This window comes from Berghia stephanieae, chromosome 11 (assembly GCF_034508935.2).
Source record: "Berghia stephanieae isolate SIO BIC M18660-M18661 chromosome 11, UCSD_Bste_1.3, whole genome shotgun sequence".
Lineage (NCBI taxonomy): Eukaryota > Metazoa > Mollusca > Gastropoda > Nudibranchia > Aeolidiidae > Berghia > Berghia stephanieae.
This window is the reverse complement of record NC_088370.1, coordinates 4791458-4806954: the sequence shown is the minus strand read 5'-3', so window position 1 is coordinate 4806954 and position 15497 is coordinate 4791458. Positions and strand designations below refer to the sequence as shown.

The following is a 15497-nucleotide window of genomic DNA, read 5'->3' as shown; positions in this document are numbered from 1 at the left end:
AGTTCATCCATGTTAATCCCAATAGCACATATAGACGAGACATTAAAAGTTATAGAATCAGCTATGATATAGAAGTGAATGAAATAAAACTTTTATTCATCTTTAGAGGACAATCTCCTTAGCCTTAATCCAGGCTTCAGCCACATTACAGTGCAGAAAATTTCTTGCTCCAGGAATATAATGAGGTCTTGACAACAGGATTTAAGTTGGATCCTCCAGGTGTTACTCCAATGTCCTATCCACTCGGCCATCTTGTCCCCTTACAATATATTGTATTGTTATATTTTGAAAATGTCATTAAACTACAACTACATATTTATTTTTTGTTGTCGTTTATGAATTTAATAGATGGAATGAAATTGATGTCGCTCAGCTCTTTTAATATTGTTTTTAGACAGCCATTTTAATTACTATTACTAACTAAATTCTATCAATCAGACTATAAACATTTAAGGTTACACATAGCTTTTGTGTTGGTACATTATTATATCCGACATGCGAATGCTATGAGTATTTTAAGTAAACACACAGCATTAATATTCATTTTTAAAATATTGCCTCCTCCACTCCCAGGCCTTTACCCCTTAGTCCGTCAGGGTCAAAGTCCTTTCCAGACCAGCCTTACCCTCATGAGTCAATGCCCAGTTCTAACAGGCGCCACCACCACCACCACCACCATCATCATCATCACCATACTCCACAAAGGCACCAACGTCATCACCATCACCAACATGTCTTATCACCCTTGTCGTCGTCACCAACTTCATCACCTCCAACGGTCCCGACCCCCACATCTTCTTCAACTGTATCAAATTCCAAAGCTACTACAACATCGTCAGTACCTTCATCAGTTGCTGTCACCACGACGACGTCAAACGAAACCACCGACACCAATAGCAGCAGCCCCACCACAACCACAACCACCATCACCGCCACCGTTCCGGACAATACGACAGCTGCTGCTCTAGAGTTATTGTCCATCAGCCCCCAGATAAGCCAAACGGCTGCCTCTGTAGTTGTCAAGAAGACGCATCACAGATCCCGATCAGAAGCTACAGCAGGTGTGTGTTTGCTTTTGCTTTTTCTGTTATTTATTTTGTTTCTTTTTTTTTTTTGGGGGGGGGGGGGGGGGGGGGGGGGGAGGAGGGAGACGGTAAATGGGTGGTGGGAGCTATTCAAATTTGAGGTCATAGATTCAGATTTATCTAATTTATTTAATTGTAAACGTTTCAAGCATTCACAAGAAGTGTAATGTGACATCTCAAGTCAAATTGACATGTCCCAAAAGTTGTAGAAGCTTTTCATCATTTCTGGGAATCACAGGAGGTCACAGATACGTATTTTCTTAATTTAAAACATGTTTTAGTATTAGACACACCCACTCACACAATTCCAACACAGAAGGGAATTTGCTGGGATTTTTGAATGTATATTTTTGGGCTGGCATCAAGAATGCATAGACATAATGTATAATTTTACAAAGAAAAATGGGTTAAAAACAACCCTGGAGTTAATTTTTTTGAAATGGCCTTGGATCAGCATTTCATTACATTTCCTTCTAGCAGTGCTGATGGTTTTCCTCGGATCCGCGGAAATCCGCGATTTTGGAGTCCAGAGGAGGAATTTCCTCCTTTTAATAATTACATTTTCTCAAAACAATGTGCTGGCAATGAGAGAGTTGATGTGTGGTGGAACACACAGGTGCAGTTTCCCACTCTCCAGAAGTTAGCTAGAGTATCAATGATAGTCTATCATCTCAATTGATCTAAAAGTGGGTTTAGTGCAGTAAAAATGGGGCTTAAAGGCAATCGTTCAACATTTTCCTTTTTTTTCACTTTTTGTCACCATCAGCACTGTTTTAGAGGCTCTTTTTTCACCTTTTTATTCTCACTGAAACAGCAATATTTATTTTCTACTCATATAAATGACTTTATATTTATTTACATTTTATTTATTTTCTCTTCAAAGGAATGCTAAAGCGTGCAGAGAGTGCAAACACAATGCTGCCATCGTCTTCATCAACGGCCTTAGCAATGGCTGGAGACCTGTCGTCTGGCCGTGCCTTCGACAGTGGCTGTCAGTGTTATAACAAGTCTGAGGCTGTCATCAATGACTTGACAGGGCGGGAGACAATCTGCGACTGTGATGTGAGTTTGGCTGTCAATTAAACAAATTGATTAATAATGTATTTATAAATATTTTATGTAGTGTATTTGTATACGGTCACCTAACTCAGTCTGTCTCACAAATTAATCTTCGATCATACCACCGTTGGCCATTTGGAATCAAGTGTTCAATTAATAGCCTGCTTGTTGCCCACACTTTTTGGTATAAGTAGTTGAACAATTTCCATCATTTCTTAAAGCCAGATACTACTCAAAAAAGAGTGTTTAACTTTCTCAAGTTCATCATGATTGAAAATCAAACAAATTTTTTGTTCAATTTTCCATTCAAATGAACTCGAGAGAGAGTTTCAGTACATATTTTTACCTGTCCAGTCACAAACCATACTCAACATTGCATCGTTATGTAACAAGATGAGATGGTGTATGTTTTAACCACTGATGCTTTGGGCTTGTTGTTGCCTCTCATGTGATATCAAACTTACATCTGCGGGCCAAAACAATTTTTTTCGGCTTTTTTTTGTTGTAGAATTACATAAGCATTTTTGATTCAATAAATTTTTTTAAAGGGATATTATGGTGCCAGAACACTAATTGTCAGGATGTTTGAAGTGTTATTTCAATCCTTCAGAGGTATAATACCGTTAATTCATAAAATTGGTCGTAGTGACGATTCTTTTTATTTTATTTTTAATTCTACAAAAACTACACATTTTTGAAATTGCAAGGTCTGTACTTTGGCAACAAGATATCTAATTGAACAACGTAGTAGACATTTGTTACATATTTTGCCCTTATTAAAGAAAATAAAAATAAAAACCTGTATGACATGAATGTCTGCCAGTTACTGATTCACTGAAATGAAATAATATAAAAGGAAAAGAAATAATAAAACTAAAACTAAGCCAATTTGTTACCATTAATGAATTTTAATGCGTTTCATATCATATTTGAGGCAAAGCAAGAAAAATAATGGAACGAACACCACTGTGACCAACTAACTAGCAGCGGGTGGTTGGATGGGAGCATCACCCTTGAATCATATACCTATGATGTTCGCATGGGTGTACGATCCGATAGTGATGTCGTTTCTTCTTCTCTTTACTAGCCTATCCTGCTTCTTTGGTTTGTGATTGTATTTTTGACAGGGGATATTTTTTTTCTGTAAATCTTCTGCCTGTTTGTTCTTGGTTATTTATAATTTAGCTTATGATATCTTTAGGTTATGATTTTGATTTACATTTGTACTATTTTTGTTAGATTTTGTTTTTTTGTTTCAGCGGTCTCTCATATAACCTCAATTGTGTTGGAAGAGACCTAAACAACAAACAAACAAACAAACAAAACTAACTAGCAAATGCTTGTGCAATGTGAAGCTCCAGCTAAGCTAGCTTTTTGTCTTGCTTTGCCTCACATAGGGAACACATCTAAGAGTTTTTATTGCAGACACCCAATTTACACCAGATTTTTTTTAAAACACCAGGCACCCAGACTGTTACCAGAAGAACAATTCATTCACGCCCTCCACAATATTGGCAAGAAACTTCAGCAACTCCCTACCAAGGAACTCCGCAGTAAGTCATTTGTAGAAATAGATAGAATCAGATAAAACGATAAGATGTAATTATTTTTGATCTTACAAGGGTGTGCAGCTTTGTGGTCTAGTAGTATGACACGTGCATTCCTTCTGACCAGTAGGTCCCAGGTTCGAGTCCATCCTGCTCTGAGCGCCACAAAGTCGAGTCCTTGGAAAAGGCTCTTTACTCACATTCTCTCACTGTACTCAGGTATTAGATGAGTACCTGGCACTTAAGTGTTCCTTTTGGATAGAGACCCCTTGTAAAGGGCTTTGAGCATGTCTCGTGGATATTGCATGATATTTAAAATGCTCAAGGTTTATGTTCTGTATGTAGTTTATACAAAGTTTTCATTTCATACAGCAAAAAGATTTTCATGTTAAGCATCCTATTTTGTGCGTGTTCTCTTACAATATTCTTTACTACCTTTTGCCAGGTACTTATTTCACACCTGGGTTCAATTTCCAATTGAAATTCATATTTACCCCTTCACTTGTATGATTTTTAAAAATTCTCTTTATTAATAATGATAATTATTATTATTATTATTATTATAATCTTTATTGTCCAGAAGAAAGGCAATTCATGTTGTGTTTACAATTACAATGGTCTACAGACAGCACAAATACATGTCAAACTCTTTACAGTACACATTTCTAATTCTGAATTTTCCTTTTCCTTTTCAGCATCCCAACTGATAGCAGAGCTGGCCTTAGTCAACCTTAACCTTCCAGCACGAGTGTGGCTACCCATCTCTCATTCTCGCAATCACCACGTGGTTCGAATCCCACACACGCAGGCTGTCGTTCTCAATTCAAAGGAAAAGGTGAGGGAATAACTGGGGGAACCAAATAAAATTGCTTTTGTTACAGAGATTCTTATGATACATATTTTGTGACATTGCCGTCTGTCATCATCATCATCTTCATCAATATCATTGTCACCACGTCATTTCATCATCATCATCGTCGTCATCACCATCATCGTCGTCATCATCACCATCAAAGCCATACAATTCCCACTCTTAAATGCTTGAAAATTCAAATTATATGTAAAGGTGTTTAGGAAATAATTTCATTTGAATCTGCTTTAACTCTCTAAAGTTTAACATATATCTAAATTGAACAAATTAGCTCAGTTGCCTTGAGAGCACCAACTCTCACATTTGTAAGAATGGACAATACAACAAATCTGCACATTTTCATTCATGCTGAACTCGAGAGAGTTAAGCAGTTTTTAAAACAAATATTACTTTTGTAAATAAGGTTTTATATTTTAAAAATTCATTTAGATTTTGAGTAATGTAAATGTTGCTGCTCGAAGCTCGAAGGAATAAATAACAATGTGGAATTGAATGTAACCTTCAATTTAATATACGAAAACAGATAAAATGGATGTTTTGGGTTTCCCCTTTATCAACAAAACAGGACGAATGAAACCCTACAGACGAATGAGGTAATGTGGTGTTATTCATCTTAACATTCATCCTGTTGTTTTGATAAAATGGAAACCTGAAACATCCATTTTATATGTTTTCGTTTTATTTAATTGAAGTTTACACTCAATTTCACATTGTTATTCATTTAGATTTTGAGACTTATCAATTCTTTAGATATTAAAAGAATTTCAGATTTCAACCCTAAATTATTCGTAATTTTACTGACTGTCATCTTCATATTTTCATTTCCACCCGTTTGTTTCCAATTGAACCAACTCCAGGCACCATTCATGCTGTACGTTGAAGTGTTAACCTGTGGTAATACCAATACCAGCCAGTTGCCGCAGCGTATCTTGGAGAACACGCTGCGTTTTACACGCTCTGAGGAAGACCTCACACAGCTGGGCCAGCCTGCTGGCAACGCGGGAGGCGGAGGCTCACCCAGGGCGGAGTTCAGTGTCTACGGTTCGTGCAACGACTTCGATGATGCAGACTGCTGGTCTCAGGAGGATGATGAGATTATTGCTGTAAGTTATGTATCAAAATGTATGAATTTCTTATCTTATGTTACTGAGCTTTTTATATAGCGCAAGATTCACTAAACATGCTCAATGCGCTTTACAAGGCTAACCCTGGCCAACAGCAACATTTTACATGTAGGACGTGACATGATATTACAATTTTTTGGATAGAGACAACGATGTAGACTATCAGGTACTCATTTTACACCTGAGTACAGTGAGAGAAAGAGTCTTTTCCAAGGCCTCAACTATGCGCCGAGCGAAGCTCGAACCCAGGACCTTCTGAACCGAAAGCGAGTGTCATACCACAAGACCACATAGCCACACATTTATAATGCACAGCCGTTTACTGCTTTCACTTTAGTTCGACAGGTAAATTTTGCCGGACGCTAGTTCATAACAGATGGCGAGTCACGGCCTGTGCCGAAAGGGAGACTGAGCAATTTTTCCTATTTTGATGATTTTTTTCTCAAGTTCAAAGTAGCGTAGTAAAGATGCTATTAGATGAAGCAATAAGATATTTTAGAGTCATAACATGTGATTTACATACTTTTATTTGATATAATTTTAGTAGATCATTTGGGATTAGATTTTATAGGAAATAACCATAAAAATGGGTCAGAAATTTTAATTACTTCAAACGATATAATCAAAAATTACATAGTTATCTGAGTTTATACAAATAAATGAGAAATACTGCAATAATCATCAATATTCACAGAGAAGAAATATATAATCAAAGTCGTTTTGTAATGAAGCATTGTTGAGATATCCGCTCACCTGTACAGCAATATCCTTTTTTGACAGCAATAAAAAAATGTGTAATCACCTAATTGTAGGGGTTTGTTGATCAAATGATCAAAACGAACTGGTTTTAGTAATGGCAATTGACAATTCTTAGGAAAAGATATGTAATATGCATTCCTTTGACGTTTGTATAGATGTAAACTATATAATAATAATAATAATAATAATAATAATAATAATAATAATAATAATAATAATAATAATAATAATAATAATAATAATGATGATGATGATGATGATGATGATGATAATGATCATTTTCATGAAAATAATATTGTGGCTATCACCTAAACGCCTGCTAATTTTGGAAAAACGCAATAATTTCTCTTTAAAATAGCTTTCGAAATGCCCGTTTAAAAAAAATGGAATTCGCCTATAATATATCCCCCTGACAGAAAGGAATTAAAAATAGAAAGAAAGAAAGAATAAAGAATTTTACTGAATCATTTGCGGCCAAAGAATTGACTCATCGCCTCCGAGAGTTTTATTTAACTTCCCAACGCCCCAAATTGCTATCATTCATTCAATATAATTGACTCCTCCCCACTCCACGCTCTCCGGCACTTTCCTTCCATGTCCCTCAAACCGCTTTCTTTCCATGGAGCGTCCAATCAGCTTTTTACAATTGCCCATTTCCAATTGGCTGCTGAATAAGGACAATTCTAATTTCAATTGTCCACCACTCGGTCATCAGCAAAGTCAAGACAGCTCCTCCTACTCAAATCACACATACCCACGAATATGATAGGCCTTGTAGACCAGTCACTGGTCTTTGATGTAACAACCATCCGCCAGCTTTGATCACATCGCTTTTGATGATGTCACTCAATATCTATCTTCTTCTCTCAAACCCGTTGACTGTACCACGAGTCAACATAAAAGAATATCGCGGTGAGGTGCGAATCGTGAAGATGGAATGACGTAGCTGTGTTAAAGTTATACGTAGGTTCAAAGTTCAATTGTCAGAGAGAGAACTGATGAGAGATTAAACTGAGGTGGTAAAATGAAAACTGTTTCGTAGTAAAACGTTGCATAAATTAGTTTTATGTACACCAACACACACACACACACACTTTCTTTCTCTCTCTCACTCTCTCTCTCTCTCTCTCTCTCTCTCTCTCTCTCTCTCTCTCTCTCTCTCTCTCTCTCTCTCTCTCTCTCTCTCTCCAGTGCTGCGACAAAAAAAAAGGACGCCGACCAGATAGCTAATACTGTTGAAAATGGTCTGCTTATTGAACAACCGAAGCATCGTGGATATCAAAAATGATCATTGTGAATCAGTTGAAACACGTGATATCGATGTAATACTAATACTAGTAATAATCATAAAATATCAGTGTATTTATCTTACTCTTGATCACCACTGTAATAAAAACAATATTATTATTATTGTTAATAATAATAATAATAATAATAATAATAATAATAATATTAATAATAATAATAATAATAATAATAATAATAATAATAATAATAATAATAATGATAATAGTAAAAAATAAATAATATCCATTTTTTGACAATAAAAAATCGCGATAAACGCATTGAAAAGGACGGAAGGGGGGGGGGGGGGAGGATTAATGATCAGATAATCAAAATGAACTGTTATTTTAAAATAAATTGACAATCATAGGTAAAAATAAGTTATAAGTATTCCTTTGAACTTTGTATAGATCTTAACATATTTTTATACTTTTTATTAACATACGTAAAACCTCACGATTATTTTAAGGAACAGCTGATTGTTACATGTCACAGAAACAGCATCTAATTAATCAACCAACGTTCTGTTTTCTTTTTTTTCACCGGTGGAATTTCACTTGCTAATTCTTGAGCAGTTTGCATGAAATGTTTTTTAACCACATATCTCATTTGAGCCCTTTCACAGCTTATTCGACAGAGTCCATTTGCATTGAGACAATGCTTGTTTTCAGCATGACCATTCATCTGAGTAAAGAAAAAAAAAATCATTAGTTATTATTGATATTGATGATGATGATGATGATGATGATGATGATGATGATGATGATGATGATAATAATAATAAAAATAAGAAGAAGAAGAAGAATTGTAATAATAAGAGTTATAATAATATTATTGATTGTTAGTAATAATACGATAGTGATCGCCTAGATGCCTGCTAATAATAATAACGTAATAATTTTCCTTTAAAATATAGTTCTAAATGCCCGTTATTCAAAATGGAATCCGCCTATATACCCACTCTGAAATATTTTTAGCAAAAATAAGATAGAGAAAGAAGTTTACTGTAGCATTTGCGGCCAAAAAATTGATTTATCACCGGTCTGCGAGAGTCTTATTTGACACCTAGACAATGCCCCAAATTACTTTCAATTCATTTCAAATTTACTCCACCTCTCCAGAAATTTCAGCCCATGACATCCAAACTGCTTTCTATCCATGGAGTGCCAATCAGATGTTTACAATTACCAATTTCCAACTGGCTGCTGAAAAAGGACAATTATAATTTAAATCGTCCACCAGTCGGTCATCGGCAAAGTCAAATAAGCCCGTCCCACTCAAATCACATATCCCCTCGAATGTTCGGCCTTGTAGCGCAGTCCACCGGGCTTTTGAGGTTACACAATCATCCGCCACCTTTGATTACATCGCTTTTTGATGATGTCATAATATATCTATCTACCCTCTTTTCTCACGCCCGTTGACTGTATCAACGGGCGATGTAGAAGAATATCGAGGGAAGGTGCGAATCGTGAAGACGGAATGGCAAATCGGTGTGAAAGCTATAGGTTCAAAGTTCAATGCAATAAAAATCGTTCTGTGCTAAAAATGTGCGTACATGGATTTTTTATACACACACACACTCTTCTCTCTCTCTCTCTCTCTCTCTCTCCTCTCTCTCTCTCTCTCTCTCTCTCTCTCTCTCTCTCTCTCTCTCTCTCGTGTGTGTGTGTGTGTGTTCTACTACTACTACTACTACTACTACTACTACTATTACTACTACTACTGCTACTACGATTACTACTATTACTGCGCTATCATCATCATCATCATCATCACCATAAAACAACAACAACAACAACGTTATCATCACCATTGGACTCGTGTTCTTATGTCTCTGGATTTTGTCTGAATACGGACTATTTATTTGTTAGCCAACAAAGAATTAGACAAGGTGTGTTTACACTGTCATTGTGCAGAAACCTGCCATTACAAATCGGTGAAATAAATGCTATATTAAAAGTAGATTATTACTCTTATATTTACTACCATGTGTTAGGGTAACAAAACTCAGATAACATCAATTTGAATTTTTTAAACAATTAAAAATATTTTTCAGGTTAATTTTAAATAGAAAAATATACATTTTTCAAGAAAGAATAAAGTATACTCACCATTTCTTGATATCAATGAAAATAATTGCGTCTTGAAGATGAAAATGTGGCCGTTATATCCATATAAAATAGAAAAATATGGAAGAAGTGTATGGTCAGCAATTGCAGTGTAAAAATGAACGATTTTACGAAATCTGTCCTATAGCCTGACTGACAATGAAATCCAAGCGGTGCATTCTACCTGCAGGGATAAATATAGGCCAGTTCTCACGTTCTGGACATCTGTTATGACGTAACCACACGGTGGTCTCCCCGTCATCGACGGTGGGTCGTTCCCATTGGGGGTGAGGCGGTAGTAAACTAAAGTGAAAGATTTCTAGTGTAATAAACGGCTGTGAATGCTGTAAGTCCTATATATCCTAAAAGTATGAATTTACATTGCTGTGAGTAGTGTCTGGTAAGTGTTTAAGTTTACAGTGCTGTGTTGTGTCATTTATCTTAAATGCATGAATTTACTTTTCTGTACGTCATGCATCATTGAATAAGCATAGCTGCCAACTGTCTTGATAAAATCGCAACTGTCCTGATCTGGCAATCTTTAGAAAAAAATTTAATAAAAAACATTGCACTGTTTATTTATATGTATGGAAATGACCCGTGAACTACCCAGGATTATCCTTTTTTGACTTGCAAATTATAACAAGGAACAGGGAAAAAAAGCTCTAAATCTAGATTGATGTTATTTGATAGTCCAAACACACTGCTGTTTTGGGACATGACGGTTTTGTGCATACATGAGAGTGTCCCCATTTCTGTAAGTTATCCTAGATGTATTAATATACTATGAAATAACTCATTTCCTATAGTTTTTTGGGGTTTTTTTTGGTGGGGGGGGGGGGGTCAATCTTCACAATGTTGTGTTAATTCCTTTTTGGGGGACTATTTCCCATTTCATTCAGCCTAAGTTATCTGTTAGGCACCATTTTATGTACTAGCACTCTCCAATATCTGACATTGCGTACAAATTAGTAGAAATTAAATTGGCAAGTCTTCATTATTTCTGTTATCTTTTGAGGATCTGAATCTTTGAAACACGGGTTTAACTAGAAATTTTTCAATTTAATTTTTTTTTCTTTATTTTTCTTCTATTTCTTTCATTCAGCTCGCTAATCGCTGTCGTTCAAGTGATACAATATCCCAGATGTCAACAGAGAGCTCAACAAGTGCAGACAGCAAAGATCCCGTTTACATTGCCGCTGGGGATATCAGGAGGAGACTATCAGAGAATATTGCAGCCCCCACAAACAAGTTTGAGGTGAGGATAGACACTGTTGTTTATTTAAATGTAGCAGTGTCAATAAAAAGAGAGAATAAAAGTTATCGCAGTACGTCTGCTATAGATTAAATATAATGCATTTGAAAATTTAAAGTGGCAGATTGTTATAAAGGCACAGGTTATATTTTACTATTAAAAACAAAGTGAGTGGAGCAGGCATTTATGTTGATAGCAACAAGAGATGAAGTGAGTAGGAAAGTGCCAGAAGACAAAAGAGAATAAAAATTTTGCGGCGGTGATGGGGATTTGAACCTTATTGGTACGACAACTCCGCCTCCCCATCACCGCTGCGAAATTTTTATTCTCAATTGTCTTCTGGCACTTTCCTACTCACTTCATCTCTTGTTGTTATATTTTATTCCTTGTCAAAATGAAAAAGATATTTATTTTTTTTGAAATGTCAAAATATAGGCAACATTATGCTTTATGATAACCATAAAACGATTGATAGATAATCATAATATCTCCATACTTACTACATGCTGACATGGGATTCACCAACTGCTGGAAAAGGGTTTTTGTTACCGTAAATGCAAAGGCATTCTGTATCTGTATTGTTGGCGCTGACGAAACCAATGGTCTGGTTGTATTTCAGCGGCATATCCTCATTGGGCGCGGGCCCATGTCAGTCAGGCCTTGAAATCGTTTAGGTGTGGTGCCATGATGACCAGTTCATCCAGCCCATTCCACTCCGAGATAGTTCTAATAAAGAAAGAATTTCTGTAGTTTTGTGTTCTTGTCATGCATCCTGGGGTTATGCTCTTATTTGCATTAATAAAGCAAATCTGTTAACTCTACTTTGGCAAAACTCAAGCAGCTAGAATAAGAGAGTTGCATGCCTATTGCATCATGCATCACCATTTTTTCATGTTTTAATCTTTTTTTTTTTTTTTTTTTTTTTTAAATAAAAAAGTATTTATATCGTTTTTTTTTTTTTTCTCTCCTTTTAATCAGCGCGATCCTGAGGACCCATCAGCAGCAGCTCTCAAGGAACCCTGGGAAGAGAAAGTGAGTCGGATCCGTGAGACTTCTCCATACGGTCACCTGCCCAACTGGAAACTGATGTCCGTCATTGTCAAAGTCGGAGATGACCTCAGGCAGGAGCTCTTGGTCTATCAGTTGCTCAAGAAACTCAAGGTCAGTATTGCTTGTTTTTTTTTTTTTTAAAGAAGAAGAAAAACAAAATAACATGGACATTTTGTATGGCTTATTTTCAGGGATTGCCTTGGCTTTGTTTGTTCACATCACAGCAGGCCAAAAGTGGAACCAAATTTCCAAATCATACTGACTCGCTTGTTAAAACAAATCATCATCTTTACTCCACCATCCGACATTGGAACTCCCTACCAACCAACCAATTGTAAACAAGCCCTTTCGATTGTTGATTTCAAAAAAATCGCTCCTGCTTACCTCTAAAAAAAAACCTGTGACTGAAAAATCGGCCATACAATCTTCAGCCTGAAGCTTTGGCCTCAATGGAAGAGGAAGAAGAAGAAGGTTGTAAAAGCTAAAGCTTTTGTACAATCAATGTCTGTCACTGTCTAAAGTTAAATATTCAATTTACATACCCGTGTCCATCTGTGGGGATAAATTGTGTTTGATGCTTTACACAAGGACACAGTGCGGGGGTCAATTTTGAAATTATTGATACGCTGGATGTATTGTTGGAAGTGAAGTAAATTAAAGTCAAAATGATCAGAAATGCAATTTTTTTTTTGGGAGGGGGGGGGGGGGTTATTTTTTTTCTGATCCAGTTTGAGACCCTATATTCCTGGGTGGGGTTCCTGACCTAAATGTGTTGCAAGCGCTGTAAAACCCTTAAAAACAAATTCAATAAAAAGACCCTATTCCATTCATATTTTTTGACTGTAATTTGGTTTTAGGCATCCAGTTTATCTCGAAATAATGTTAGAGTGAGACAACAGGTCACACAAATTGCCACTCATATTATAATTATCTTTTCTATAACAAGAAACATACAACATTGATAGACTAATCATTCTTTTGTATGTCCTTGTAACTCGCACAGTTCCACTGGTCCGAGGAGCACCTGCCACTGTGGATCAAGCCGTACAAAATCGTGGTCACCTCCAGCGACAGTGGTATGATTGAGCCCGTCCTCAATGCCGTGTCCCTCCACCAGATCAAGAAACACAGCAAGTGCTCTCTCCTTGATTACTTCATACGAGAGTTTGGGCCCGTCAACAGTGAGGAATTCCTCACAGCTCAGAGGAATTTTGTTCAGAGTTGCGCTGGATATTGTCTTGTCTGTTATCTCCTGCAGTTGAAGGACAGGTAAAAGATGATCTGGTGCCGGTGGTGTATTTGGTATTTAATGTTTTACATTCTTTTTTTTAAACATGTGTTTTTAACAACAAGAGATGAAGTGAGTAGGAAAGTGCCAGAAGACAATAGAGAATAAAAATTTCATACAATCGTGGATAGCTCATATGGTAGAGTCACGCTCTCCCAGGCCAGGCGGAGTTGTACCAGTAATTGAGTAAGGTCGCGGGTTCAAACCACCATCACCGCCGCGAAAATTTTTTATTCTCTATTGTCTTCTGGCACTTTCCTACTCACTTCATCTCTTGTAGTTTTGCAGCAAGATGGCACATCTCTGATATATACTGTTACATTTTTTTTTAAATATATAAAATGGTTTTTAAACATTCAAGTGTATTCCTCTTGGTGTGATCCCGTGCTTTTGTCTGGATGAGACTTTTAGGTGATCTCAAACCAAGTACATTGAATAATGTGCTCTAGGATTCTAAATCAGGTCCCTATTTAAACTAGTTACTTCATACGAGAGTTTGGGCCCGTCAACAGTGAGGAGTTCCTCACATCTCAGAGGAATTTTGTTCAGAGTTGCGCTGGATATTGTCTTGTTTGTTATCTCCTGCAATTGAAGGACAGGTAAAAGATGATCTGGTGCCGGTGGTGCATTCGGTATTTAATGTTTTACATTCTTTTTTTTTAAACATGTGTTTTTAACAACAAGAGACGAAGTGAGTAGGAAAGTGCCAGAAGACAATAGAGAATAAAAATTTCATACAATCGTGGATAGCTCATACGGTAGAGTCACGCTCTCCCCGGCCAGGCGGAGTTGTCGTACCAGTTCAAACCCCCATCACCGCCGCGAAAATGTTTTATTCTCTATTGTATTCTGGCACTTTCCTACTCACTTCATCTCTTGTAGTTTTGCAGCAAGATGGCACATCTCTGATATATACTGTTACATTTTTTTTTAAATATATAAAATGGTTTTTAAACATTCAAGTGTATTCCTCTTGGTGTGATCCCGTGCTTTTGTCTGGATGAGACTTTTAGGCGATCTCAAACCAGGTATACATTGATAATGTGCTCTAGGATTCTACATCAGTTCCCTATTTAATTTAAACTATTCCCCTTTGCCCTACTTTTTCTTGTGTGCTTTCAATTGTAAATCTAGAATTTTTTGACTATCCCATTTTCTTCCTTTTTACTGGCGCTGAAATGACCCTAAATTAGTTGCAAGTGCTGTTAACCACTTTACAGAAAAAAAAAAGACTAAGAATTGCTGGCTTTAATAAAGGAGCTACATAATACTTGTTAATTCATTAAAACGTACTGAAAAACAAATTCAGTACCAATGACTGATCATTTTATTTCTGGTGAAGATAATTTTAGAATGAATAATATTAGTTTTGGTGGCTACAATTTGTTTTTTCTCTGAGAACTATGAATTATTATTACTTTTAAGTTTGGAGGTTTGCAAATAAGATCTCAAGAAAAGTCAACGGCAATGTTTCATTTCCTGTTTGATTTGCAGGCATAATGGCAACATCCTGTTGGATTCCGAGGGTCACATCATCCACATTGACTTTGGATTCATCTTGTCCACATCTCCTGGCAAAAATCTCGGGTTTGAGAATTCACCATTCAAGCTCACACACGAGTTTGTTGAGGTTTGTCTACTGCTAAGTTTGAAATACAGGGGATGAATGGGGGGTGGGGTGGGGGGGGGGGGGTACCTTTTCCTTTTAATTGACTGTTAATTGTCAATGTCATTTTTAAAAGCGAATCATTCGATGCTTTCTTAATAGCTGCTCTGAATTAGTATTTTCACTTATTACAAGTCTGGGTCATTTTCTTTTATTTTTATTGAATGTAAAGTAAAAACTTTACATTTCTTTTAAATTCTAGAAATTTTATTAGGAACATTATTTTTATGATTTACTAATAGGCACTTACTTCCTCTCTAAAAATGATAAGCTTTTAAAGTTTCAGGGGTCTTCTTTGTTTTTTGTTTGTTTGTTTTTTTGTTTTTTTTTTGGGGGGGGGGGGGTTGGATGGATTTAATAAAAAAGAATGATAAAACTGCATTTTATCCACTTTACTT

The 15497-nt window shown here is 36.3% G+C and overlaps 1 protein-coding gene and 1 long non-coding RNA gene across 2 annotated transcripts in view; both read left to right on the top strand.

The window, feature by feature from the left end:
• LOC144956454 (uncharacterized) overlaps positions 1-15497 on the top strand; it is a 150065-nt gene that overhangs the window by 49393 nt on the left and 85175 nt on the right. The window lies entirely within an intron of this gene.
• LOC144957059 (phosphatidylinositol 4-kinase beta-like) overlaps positions 1-15497 on the top strand; it is a gene marked incomplete in the record, with an annotated part of 70793 nt that overhangs the window by 46018 nt on the left and 9278 nt on the right. Inside the window, 6 exon segments of the mRNA XM_078888023.1 lie at positions 4387-4526; positions 5420-5665; positions 10946-11098; positions 12074-12256; positions 13149-13414; positions 14928-15063. Of these exon segments, the coding sequence (XP_078744149.1) occupies positions 4387-4526; positions 5420-5665; positions 10946-11098; positions 12074-12256; positions 13149-13414; positions 14928-15063 (1124 nt within the window).